The sequence below is a fragment of the Bos taurus genome, chromosome 21 (assembly GCF_002263795.3).
Source record: "Bos taurus isolate L1 Dominette 01449 registration number 42190680 breed Hereford chromosome 21, ARS-UCD2.0, whole genome shotgun sequence".
NCBI lineage: Eukaryota > Metazoa > Chordata > Mammalia > Artiodactyla > Bovidae > Bos > Bos taurus.
In genome coordinates, this window is record NC_037348.1 from 29,639,340 (window position 1) to 29,651,350 (window position 12,011).

At 44.4% G+C, this 12,011-nt stretch overlaps 1 protein-coding gene across 1 annotated transcript in view; it reads right to left on the bottom strand.

The window, feature by feature from the left end:
- Positions 1 to 11,394, bottom strand: part of CHRNA7 (cholinergic receptor, nicotinic, alpha 7) — a 135,526-nt gene extending 124,132 nt beyond the window's left edge. The window contains 2 exon segments of the mRNA NM_174515.2: positions 10,918 to 11,057; positions 11,308 to 11,394. Coding sequence (NP_776940.1) covers positions 10,918 to 11,057; positions 11,308 to 11,353 — 186 coding nt within the window. The 5' untranslated portion in view covers positions 11,354 to 11,394.
- Positions 11,395 to 12,011: the final 617 nt, after the last annotated feature.

The following is a 12,011-nucleotide window of genomic DNA, read 5'->3' on the forward strand; positions in this document are numbered from 1 at the left end:
ACAGAGAAGGAAAGCTGCGTCCAGGATTCCAGGCAACAGAAATGGCAAGAAGCTTTTTTCCTTTTTTCAACAAGTGAGTCTGTAGATATAATTAGGATTACTATAGTTTTTAAAATTGATTAACACTGGTTTTCTTTTCAATTTAAGTATAGTTGATTTAAAATGCTGTGTTAGTTTCTACTGTAAAGTGATTCAGTTACACACATATGAATTCTTTACCATACTTTTCCATTATGTTTTATCACAGGATACTGAATATAGTTCCCTGTCCTACACAGTAGGATCTTGTTGTTTATCCACTCTATCTATAATAGTTTCAAACCCCTCCCCCTTGGCAACGCCAACCCCTTTTGGCAAGTTAGTTCTTTATGTCTGTAAGACTGTTTCCGTTTCTTAGGTATGTTCACTTGCGCCGTATTTTAGATTTCACATGTAAGTGATATCACAAAATTGCTGTATAACATGTAAGTCTGATGTACACAACATTACATTTCCACTCCTGTACACACTCCAGCAGGCTCACCACTAGAAGTTTAATTTCTGTCTGCCACCACCTGCTGACCCCCTTTACCTGTTTTGTACTTTTGAAGGTGCAAACGTGAGCAGCGGAAGAAGTGAGACCAGAGGTAAGAGGGGAGGAGAGGAGAGCTGTGAATGAGCTGAGTTCAAACCTATCATAATAGGAAGTCACAGAAATGGGTAAAGTTGATCAATCCAGGAAGGGGGTGATAAGATTACTAAAATACTGTCATATTGGTGTCATAACCAGAAACAGAGGCAACTAAATGTATCTGGGTAAGGCAATGGCACCCCACTCCAGTACGCCTGCCTAGAAAATCCCATGGATGGAGGAGCCTGGTAGGCTGCAGTCCATGGGGTCGCTCAGAGTCGGACACGACTGAGCGACTTCGCTTTCACTTTCCACTTTCATGCATTGGAGAAGGAAATGGCAAACCACTCCATTGTTTTTGCCTGGAGAATCCCAGGAACGGGGGAGCCTGGTGGGCTTCCGTCTATGGGGTCGCACAGAGTCGGACACGACTGAAGCGACTTAGCAGCAGCAGCAGCAGCAGCAGCATGGAGAGGGCCCAGGGCTTTTCAGAAATCCTTTATTATTGGCTCTGTAAATGCTGCATCTTATTGGCATTTATTTGTGTTTGTATTACAATAAACCTTTACTTACAAAAATAGGCAGTGGGCAGATTTTCACCTGTAGGCTATAGTTTGTAATCACTGCTTTGTTTTTTACTACTTTGCACCTGCTAACCCCAAACTCTCAATCCATCCCCCACCCCACTTGGCAACAAGTCTGTTCTCTATGTCTGTGAGTCTGTTTCTGCTTCGTAGACAGGGTCACGTGTCATAAGAAAAATGTCATAGCCCTGGCATTTTCTCCATATCATGGACACACTAAAATAACTGAAATGTCTCTCTGGGGGCAGACAAAGTGGATAATACAATGCCTAAAGCAACAAGGTTCACCAATCACGCAATCATTACACTAACAATCCTTTAATTAGCCTTGAAAAACAAAATAATCATCAGTCTGGAGTCCCATGTGAAGGTAAAGTAACAACAAAAAGCCTCTAAATGCAAATATACAGAAAAGTATCTTCATGAACTTGAGGAAGGGAAAGATTTTTCTAAAGATAACATAATAAGCACTAAACATAGAAGAAAAGAATTACAAAATCAGGCAATTAAGAATTTCTGTTCATCTAAAGATACAATTTATCTGTAAGCATGTGTGTGCACGCTAAGGTCACTTCAGTTCAGTTCAGTCGCTCAGTCGTGTCCAACTCTTTGCAACCCTATGGACTGTAGCCTGCCAGGCACCTCTGTCCATGGGATTCTCCAGGCAAGAATACTGGAGTGGATTGCCATGCCCTCACCTAGGGGATCTTCCTGACCCAGGGATCATCGAACCCTGTCTCTCACAGCCTGCATTGGCAGGCAGGTTCTTGACCAGTAGCGCCACCTGGGAAGCCCATCTGTAAGCATGTGAAGTATGAAAGTCACTCAGTCATGTCCGACTCTTTGCGACGCCACGGACTATACGGTCCATGGAATTCTCTGGGCCAGAATACTGGAGTGGGTAGCCTTTCCCTTCTCTAGGGGATCTTCCCAACCCAGGGATCAAACCCAGGTCTCCCACATTGCAGGTGGATTCTTTACCAGCTGAGCCACAAGCATATTCTACTTCAATTAAGAGTTTATGAAAAAGAGAAAGAACACGAAAAGAGTGGAAAGACCAGCCAGGGTCAGAGAAGATACTTGCAAAAAACTTTTTACAAAGGGCTCAAGTTCATAAAATAGAAAAACACATACAAATCCTAACAAGGAAAGAACAAAACCACACACACATAAAGGGATAGCCAGGCCCTTAGATGGCATGTCTGAGACAAAAACAGGCCAGAGACATGAATAAACACTTTGTAAAAGAAGATGATATCCAAGTGGAAAATTAAGAAATGAAAATGTCCTCAACTTTATTGGTAATCAGGAAACCACTAATTAAAAACACAAGGAAATATCACTCCCCACCCACTAGAATGGTAAATTTAAAAGACATTTAAAATACAAAGTGTGGGTGATTATGCAGAACAAGAACAATTTTTCAGACACTGCTGGTGAGAATGTTAATTGGTATAATCATTTTGAAAAGGTTTTGGCTTCATCTGGAAAAGTTAAAGACATGCCATCTAAGGGCCTGGCTAGTCCCTTCCTATGTATATACACGTGATAGAAATACATAAATGTGTGCATCGAAAGACGTGTACGGTTGGAATATTCATGCAGTGTACTTCACAAGAGTCCAAAAACTAGAAACAACTTAAAAAAACCTCCATGAACAGAATAACAAATCACGCTACATCCACCCAATAAAAATGAATAAACTGCAGCAACAGGCAAGAACTTGGGTGACTCTCACAAAAATAAAAGTGAACAAAAGCAAACAAAATACACACTATGTTCTCGTGTGATTCCATCTATACAGAGTCCCAGAGAAGGGCAAAATTCAACTCTGATGCTTGACATTATGCTGTGGTTTTCCAGTACACAAAAAGCGGGAAAAGAGTCATCTTGGGTGGCAGTTACCTGCATGGGTTCACTGTGACAATTCATTGAGCTGGTTTTGATATTTTGCCACACAGGGGACCCGTATTACAATGCAATTCAAAGTTCAAAATGACTTCTCAAATGAAATCTGTCTAAGAGCTAGCCAGCGTATTAAAGGTTACTTCAAATGTCAATAAAACATCTTAAGGAAAACAGTGAATAAATGAATGTTTCTGGACCAGTGATTTCAATTGTAAATGTTATCAATTTGAGTTTAATCAATCAGTGAGCAGACTTGGCTTAATTTGCTTAGTCTGAGCCCCTCCATATAACACATTGTTTGTGAGCTTCTGAAGACAGATGCAATAGAATAAAAAACTGTTTTACGATTCTAAAGTTTCAAAACACCTGGAGCTCAACCTGACCACTTGGCCTTCTCTCCACAAAACAAAACAAACACATTTTTTCTTGCTCAGAAATACCTCTTTTACCCCAAGACAGGAATCTTTACTGACAATTTGCCCTCAATGATTCCAGAATAAATTTCCCATGCTGGGAATCATCTCACAGGTGGCCCTCCTTAACCATGGCAGCAACCACCCCCCCACCCCGCCCACTCCCACCTGCACTGGGGCACTGGTCAGCCCATTCTTCTACGGCCTGACTCTGAGTCCGGAGTCAGCCCCATGTCCAGGCCTCTCCCACTACCCCTCTGGACTTTAAAACAATTTTTTACTTAATTTCACATTAGTTTCAGTCACTTGCTTGGCTCTCTGGAAGTTGTGACTCTGAGGCTTTTTGCTATAACTTCTAGTTTTTTCTCTTGGAAACTTAACAAGCATATTATGTGATATCTTGTGATATCCAAAAAAAAAAAAAAACATTCAATAAAGAGAGATAAGAGTAATAGGTGTGTGTGTGTGTGTGTGTGTTAATACACACATAAATGTGCACATGCAAGTTTTAAATGGTTTTGGTTTTTACTTTGAGGGCTCTTTTTCTATAACAGTTTATAGCTGATGTGGAATGCAAATAAGGAAATCGCTGAAATAAAGAGAATGAGAATTAGAAGTTTCAGATTAGTTTCTTCTCTAAGGAGTAAAACTCTACCTAATCCTGATAAATCAATAAGTGAGCAGAGATTTTCACTAGCATCTCTCCATGACAAGATCATTTCTCTTCCTTTAACAGCATGTCAGGGATGAATCAGGAGCTTTGAGAGAACTAAGCCTTTGGGAATATCTTCAGGACTAGACTTGAAAGGCAACATTTACAAGAAAGCGTCCTTTAGTGAAAGTGCCCATAATCCCCAGTCTATAAAGCTAAAAGAATTTTGTACCTTTATGTCCCAGAGCCATAAAGAGGTTTAATAGGGGTACAATTTCTACCATAATAAATCTGGATCAATTATAAAGATGCATTACAAACAAGTTTTAATTTAGAATTTCAGTTCTGCTACCTGCGATGAAAGAAATTAAAGAAAGCTGAGCACTGAAGAATTGATGCTTTTGAACTGTGGTGTTGGAGAAGACTCTTGAGAGTCCCTTGGACAGCAAGGAGATCCAACCAGTCCATCCTAAAGGAAATCAGTCCTGAATATTCAATGGAAGGACTGATGCTGAAGCTGAAACTCCAATACTTTGGCCACTTGATGCGAAGAACTGACACATGTGAAAAGACCCTGATGCTGGGAATGATTGAAGGCGGGAGGAGAAGGATGGGATGGTTGGATGGCATCACCAACTCAATGGACATGAGTTTGAGTAAGCTCTGGGAGTTGGTGATGGACAGGGAAGCCTGGTGTACTGCAGCCCATGGGGTCGCAAAGAGTCGGACACGACTGAATGACTGAACTGAACCCACAGTGATGAACTAGGTAGTTCGCACCCACTCTGCAGTGAGAACAACTGGGAAAATACAATGAGAAATACAGTCAGAAAGAATAGGGCAATGAGGAACAGCAGAGCCAACGTCCAAGAAAGGGAGGGAAGCTTAGAGAATAACAGGGTCGGGGGCCACTTTTCCAGATCCATGTGATGATTTCTAAAGCAATGCCTAGGAGGCCAAAAGTTAAAGCAAATCTTGGCAGACTCAAGAGCTGGCAGGACATAGTGGGGTTCAAGGTCTACAGAATAGAGGGAAGACCTTGCTAAGTTCTCTATATTCACACTCTAGAATGTATATGCAAAATTGAGAAACAAACCAGCCCTCTTAGGAAGGGAAGCCCAAGTCGTCCTCTTCTCAGTCACTAACTGGATTAAGGTGATTTGTGCTTGCTGGTACCTATAGCCTGAGTGTTGGTCAGAAGCAAAAGTAAAACTGGAGGGAGGTATTGTCAAGTGTCAAGATCTTCAAATTATCTCTGTGATATTTCACATACAATATCTGAGACAACATAAAACACAACCAAGCTTTGAAGTAGCATTATGAATAATTTCAATCAATACTTCATAAGAGATTTCTAAGATAAAAATACGAATAGGGATCAAATATACAGTGGTAGTGAGAGTTACATAATAGTGGGAAAAGAACACAATTTTAAAATTCAGTTTACCACTTGGCCTACTTGTGTCACTTTAAAAGTAATGCCTGCTAATATTGTTTAAAGTGCCATAATGATGTTATGCCATTTTAGTTTTTAAATATTTCTCTAAACAACCTATGAACACAGAGAAAAGACTGAAATGCACCAGAAGGCCTTGAGTAATGGTGATTTGGATGACGTTTATCCCCCTGCAGTCCTTTTTTTAATTTGATTTCCTACACAAAACATGTATTTGTAGCTGTAAGAAACATCACTTATAAACACATTAGGATAATTAAATAATTGCACCTTGGGTTTTCTTCATAGACTGTCTTCAAGGTGTGCAATTTTTACAGCAAATATTTGATAATGTTAAGCTTGAGTTGTAGCATTTCATATAGTGGCCAGTAAACGTAAAATCTTAAGTCTGACAAAGCAGAGCAGAGCCACCAAGGGATTTCAGGTAACACACAAGCCCTCAGACGCTGGACTCCACACCCAGGCCTGCCTTCTGCAGCAGCAAACCCCAAATGCACAACCACTTAGTTCTGCTGTTCTTGTGACTAAAGTTTCTAAAATCTTGAATCTGCAATCCCAAATGTATAAAACAGCAAAAATCATTCTTGCATCATTGTGTATTATATATTTCTATATAATCATGTGTTGATTCTTATTATTCAGTTTAAATACCTTGCCTTCTGGACATGTTTTCCTAACTAGCACATTTATTTTATGCAAATCAACACTCAGAATGGCCTTTAGATGTGTGTGTACAGACAAATGACTAAATGGAATGCAAAAGGAGAAATATTATGGAAACTGTTGGTAGTTTAGAATCTCACACTTGCATCACTTCAAAATGATTTCTTAGGTATTATCTCATTCCCAGCTCAGTTACAAGCTCATGTAGTGAATTAATAATCACTGTTAAGTCAGACTGTGCAGTTAGGAATAATTTAGGTACCTTCAGTTAACAAATTTATCTATGTACCTACATAGAATTCTTACACACAGTTATATATCATAGACAGTATGCCCCAAAGGTCTCTGGAATCTGTCCTTGTCTCCACATTTCCACACTGACCATTACAGTTTTGACCTCTTCATCCTTTGCCTACATTATCTCGTCTCTTTAATCTGTCCCACACATACACTACCCTCAGCATCCTTGATCTAAACACAGATCTAGTAACGTCCCACCTCCGATTACAAATCCAACACCTTCTCACTTTCTACCTCATGCCTCACTAAGGGGGCCTGATAGATAGCCAGAGGAGATCACAGCAGGTAAAACTATCCCTCTGAAAACACATGCTTTGTCTTTAAAAGTTTATGTACATTTTTTTCATTCATCTATAATTTATACCTGTTGGGTTGAATACAAATATTGTGCTTTGGACTGTTTCCATTTCTAGAAAAATATGCAGTGGCAAGCTGATCTTGCAGCTTCATGAATCCTCTGGCACACCACCACCACCAAAACCTCCTCATATCCTGGAAGATATACCCTGATGAGGGCCCAAGAGGAAATCTAAACTCTGCAGAGCCACTCGACATACCTTATGCTCAACATTTCTTCTGTCTATGGTATGAACTCACCTTAGCCCTCCTACCAAAAGATAACCCCGTCCTTCATCTTACAAGGTGTGTTTCTAGAACATCATTCTTACAAAAGGGTATATAAGAGAAAGTTAGTAATTTGGTTAGTATGACATCCGTCTTTTAAAAACTCCCAAAACACATAAGCACATTCAAGGTTCTGTAAAGCTTTGCAGCACAACTGCAGCCAAGATCAACTGGGAGCCAGTTTCCCACAGAACGCACCTTGCTGAGGGTATGGTGTCTTCCCACTCTCATTTTTCTTCATCCTGTTCGCCTCACCAGGAAAGCCCTCCATGTTTTCTCCAACTGGCAAACTCCTGCTCACCTTTAGAAATCTAATTCCTAGCCACCTGGCTGGAAGTAAATATTTCCTCCTAGGTGTGTCTGTGCCACATTTGCATTCAGGTATATGTGAGATACTCTTGAATTTACAGGTCAGTCTCCATAGGTAAGACTGTGAATTATAGAAGTAGAAATAATCCCTTAACCATGTATACATTCCCAGAATCTAGCAAAGTTCACAAGAAGATTTCAATAAAAAATATGTGTTGAATAAGCTGATGGACAGGTAAATAATCTTCCATGGAAATAAGACATGTAGAATCATACATTATCTCCCTGTTACTCCAGTCGGGAAATCTCTGCTGGCAGAAAGTGGAACAATAACAAGATTTGGAAGGAAAAGGGTCTCTAGAACAGCCCAGTCAGAATGGGCAAAGGACCTCTGGAACTGAATTTGTAAAGAGAACCTGATACCAGTTAGGGCTTGCTACATGAATCAGTCATGAGTCACTGTATCTCTGTCCAGGGTCCTGAGGGTCCGGCTGGAAAGCCCTGGCTCTGTCTCAAAACCAGACAGACTCAAGTCTGGCTGGAATACAAATGTTTGCATATTGCATTATTTCTGATATAGAGACTTCCTTTTCACTGTAATCTCAGGACAGTCACATTTAATCAGTTACACTCAAGTGGTTTAAATAAATTAAGCTGATTTTTTTTTTCTACAAAAGAAGTTAAGGACTCTAAAGGAGGCTGGACATACAAAGGACTTGCCAGGCAGCTGTGCATGTTCTACACAGCCCTGCCTCTAACCATTGAGCAACCCTGGCCAAGAGACCACACCTTTCTAGGCATTGATGTCCCAACCTTTGAGTAGCTACATTATGAAGATATAGCAAATCTTCAGTGAATTACCAGTGTGTGGCAAGCGCTTTCTCTTATTTAATCCTCTCAAAACCCTGTGAAGTGGACATTATTCTCATTTTACACACGAGGAAACAGAGCTTGGAAAGTAAATTTGTTGAAGGCCACTCCATGACCTCACAGTATTGGCAAGCTGGGAAGTTCCACACATTCACAGCTAGATCCACGGTCAAGGTGAGACCAAAGCTTTCTCCCCTCCCACCCTCCTGTGACCTCTGGCTGCTGACAGTGGTCTTCATGAGCGCTTCTCTCTGCTATTGCAATGTTGATGACACACACGGCTTATAATTATTATTCTTAAAATCTTCTAACTTGACAAATGTTTGCATTTCACTATTTTTTTTTAGTTGTCACATCATGTAACCCTAGTTTATACCCAAACTTTTCATAAAAGCCAAAATCTCTCATGTAATTTGACTCCTGAAAGGTGTCTTAAAGAGATGGAGGTACTAGGAAGAAGCCTGCAGCTTCCTGGTGAGTGGTCTTCTCTCCAAAAGAGACTGCGACAGCCTACAGCACGTGCTCCCCTTGGTCACTGCTCCTGCTCCCCGGCTGAGTAGCCACTGCCCCTCCACACCCCAAGCATCCAGCTCAAGGACCAGTCCAAGACCGGGAGTTGTGACACACACACACCCACAGTGAGGCCCATTTGTGGCCAACCCCAGGCAAATAGCGTTGGGGCGGCTTTCATTTTCTCACCACTGTGTAGTGTGCCAGCTCACCTAGTCCTCTGTAATTTGCGTGCATGTGTGCATGTGTGTGTGTGTGTGTGTTGGGGGTGGGGGGTAATTTTGTTTTATTTAGATGAAAATGAACACTGTCTTCTAACTTTACAGTCTCTCAAAGTTGCCCCCACAGTCATCACAATGACCGCTGAAGTGCTATCCTGTCCAAGGTATTAACAGGAAAGTACAAACTCAGAATGCTTGAGAAACTTGGCAAAGATCAACCAGGTTTCCCCTCTGGCTTGGTGGTAAAGAATCCTCCTACAATGCAGGAGGCACGGGTTAGATCCCTGGGTTGGGAAGATCCTCTGGAGGAGGACATGGCAACCAACTCTAATATTCTTTCCTGGAGAATCCCCATGTACAGAGGAGCCTGGCAGGCTACAGTCCATAGGGCTGACGAGTTGGACATGACTGAATCAACTTAACATGCACACCTAAGACCAATCATCCAGAAATAAGCAGAGCCAGAACCTACCAAGGCTCCCAAGGACAAATCCTATGATTTCTAAAGTAACAGAGAAGCTGCTCCATAAAGTCTGCCTCCCCAAATGCCACAGGGCTTGCGCCCACCCCACCCATCCCCCAAAGCCTCTGAGATTCCATTTCTCTGCCCTGGCTCTGCTCAACACCAGGGCAGCTTTGTCAGCACCTCTTCCCCTAACCCCGTATCTCTGTCCTTTCCTTCTTCCTACAGTCCAAGCTCTCTAAACAGCAATTTTTGCCCTGGTAACCCACGGGACAGCACTTATCTGCTTTTACAGCTCTCCAGTGTGATAGTTTGTCCATGTCACTACACACACACTGAATATTTTGAAGCATAGGTCTAACTGTGGGATAGGAGGAACTACACATTTAACACAGGCGTCCTGTGGGAAAAGAAGCCATTCATCTTAGCAACTGTAACTAGATTAAATGATGCAACATACAACAGTTTAATAGAACAGGCACTCTTTATCTGCAGGATTATGAAATCTCACTGGTCTTCTTACACTTCTGGAGGTTCTTAGTACTTTCCACCTGTTGTAGTTTTTCTCACATTCCTTTCCTACCACATTCTCCCCTCCCTGGAACACCATCATCCCTGTATACTGCTCCAGAGCCGAGTCCAATGCTTTGTACAGGCTAGACACTGAAGCTCACTTATAATGACTTAAATGCTTTCATTAAATATTTGTACTGTATGAAGGATGTGCCAATGAAAAGTGAATATCCAAAGCAATCTAGAAGAGCAGAAGAACAAACTTATCCAGATTTTACACAGATCTGCCAATTGAAGTGAGCACTAATAAGTCTGCAAGAAGCCCGTGGGGCTGGAAGCTGTTGCCTGAACAAGCAGACAAGTGTATCCGGGCAGGGGAGCCTTGCTCATCTTCAGAGCAGAACCACCTGCATTAACCTCTCCAGGAAAGCAAACCATGCCCATTATTGGAACTGGGGAGGGGGTCTAAATGCTCACAGCTGGCCCTCTGCCTGGACAGACAAGTCAACTGCAAAGCCCAGGGCCAGACCGGTACCCAGGGAAGCAGGATAAAAGTCTAGAAATGCCTAAATTGACACCCATGTCAGACTGCAGGCCAATACTTATACCAGAAGGGGTACTAATGTGTGACCATTCGGACCTATTCTTGATGACTCCTGACTCAGGATGGAGATACTCTCACCCTGAGTTTATAATCCGAGGGCAAGTCAGGTCTGAAGTACCAGCGCACAGGTGGCCTGGGAACGCCAGGTTTCTCCCTGGGCGGCTAGGGAAACCGAGGCACACGGCGGCGGGCAGGCCCGGGCCCGGCCGGAACTTACCACGTCCATGATCTGCAGGAGGCTCAGGGAGAAGTAGACTGTGAGCGGCAGCGAGTCGTTGGCCACCGGCCTCTCCAAGGGGTTGTAGTTCTTCACCAGGTCTTTGTAGAGCTTCCTCTGGAACTCGCCTTGCAGGGACACTTCGGGGAGAGGAAAGGAGAGACGCGCGGGCTGCTCAGCGAAAGCCGGCGGGAATGCGCCCCCTGCCCGCACCCCCAGCCGCCCAAGCATCGCAGCCCAGAAGTGCCGGGCTCGCCTTCCACCGGCAGCGCCTCCCGCTGCCCTTAGCAGCAGGCGCGAATCCCCAATCCCGTCCCCGGCGCGGGGCGCTCCGAGCCGCCTGGGATCCCACGGAGCAAGAGTGATGGGTGGAGAGATCGGCGGCTTTACCGTGCAAGATCGACGCTGCCAGCGCCAGGCACAACGAGCCGCGCATGTTGGGGGGCCGGAGCTGCGCGTCTCGGAAACCAGCCCTGGCCTGCGCCTGCGGCCGCAAAGCCGCCTCTCCCGGCTGGGCTGGCGCGCCTTTAAAAAGCCCAGCGCGCGCCCACGCCCCGACCGCCCCCGCGCGCCTCTCCACGTGACGAGCCCCGCCCCCGTCCCCCGCGCCCCTCCCCCCTCAGCCCGCCGCCCGACCCCAGCGGTAGGCGGCCGCGGGGGAGACAGTAGCCCAGAAGTCCAGGAGAGGCGCGCCACCTCCCAGCGTCCGTCTCCGCCGAGCGGTGCCCGCGTGCCCGAGGCTGTCAATGGCCAGGCTCTGTCTCTTCTGTCCTTTGTCCCCGGTCCGCTGGCCGCCACTCTTAGACAGAAGCCACGCCGGGTCGCTGGGAGAACGGTGGGACCCTTCTGAATCTGGCTCCCCAGGGCCCTGTCTCCACGCCAGCTGCTGGACGCAAAGCCCAGGAACCAGGCTCTCACAGGTTCGCGAGTCCACCCAAAGGAGAGGAGACAGACATGAGACAGGTCCCTCCTACCCCCGCGAGCCATGATGGATATTCTTCCAGCAACCATTTGCTGGGCATCACCGGCCTGATTCTCAGATGGTTCTGGAGGTGTCCAGAGGAGAGCCGAAATCTGCCAGGGAAGCATTATTC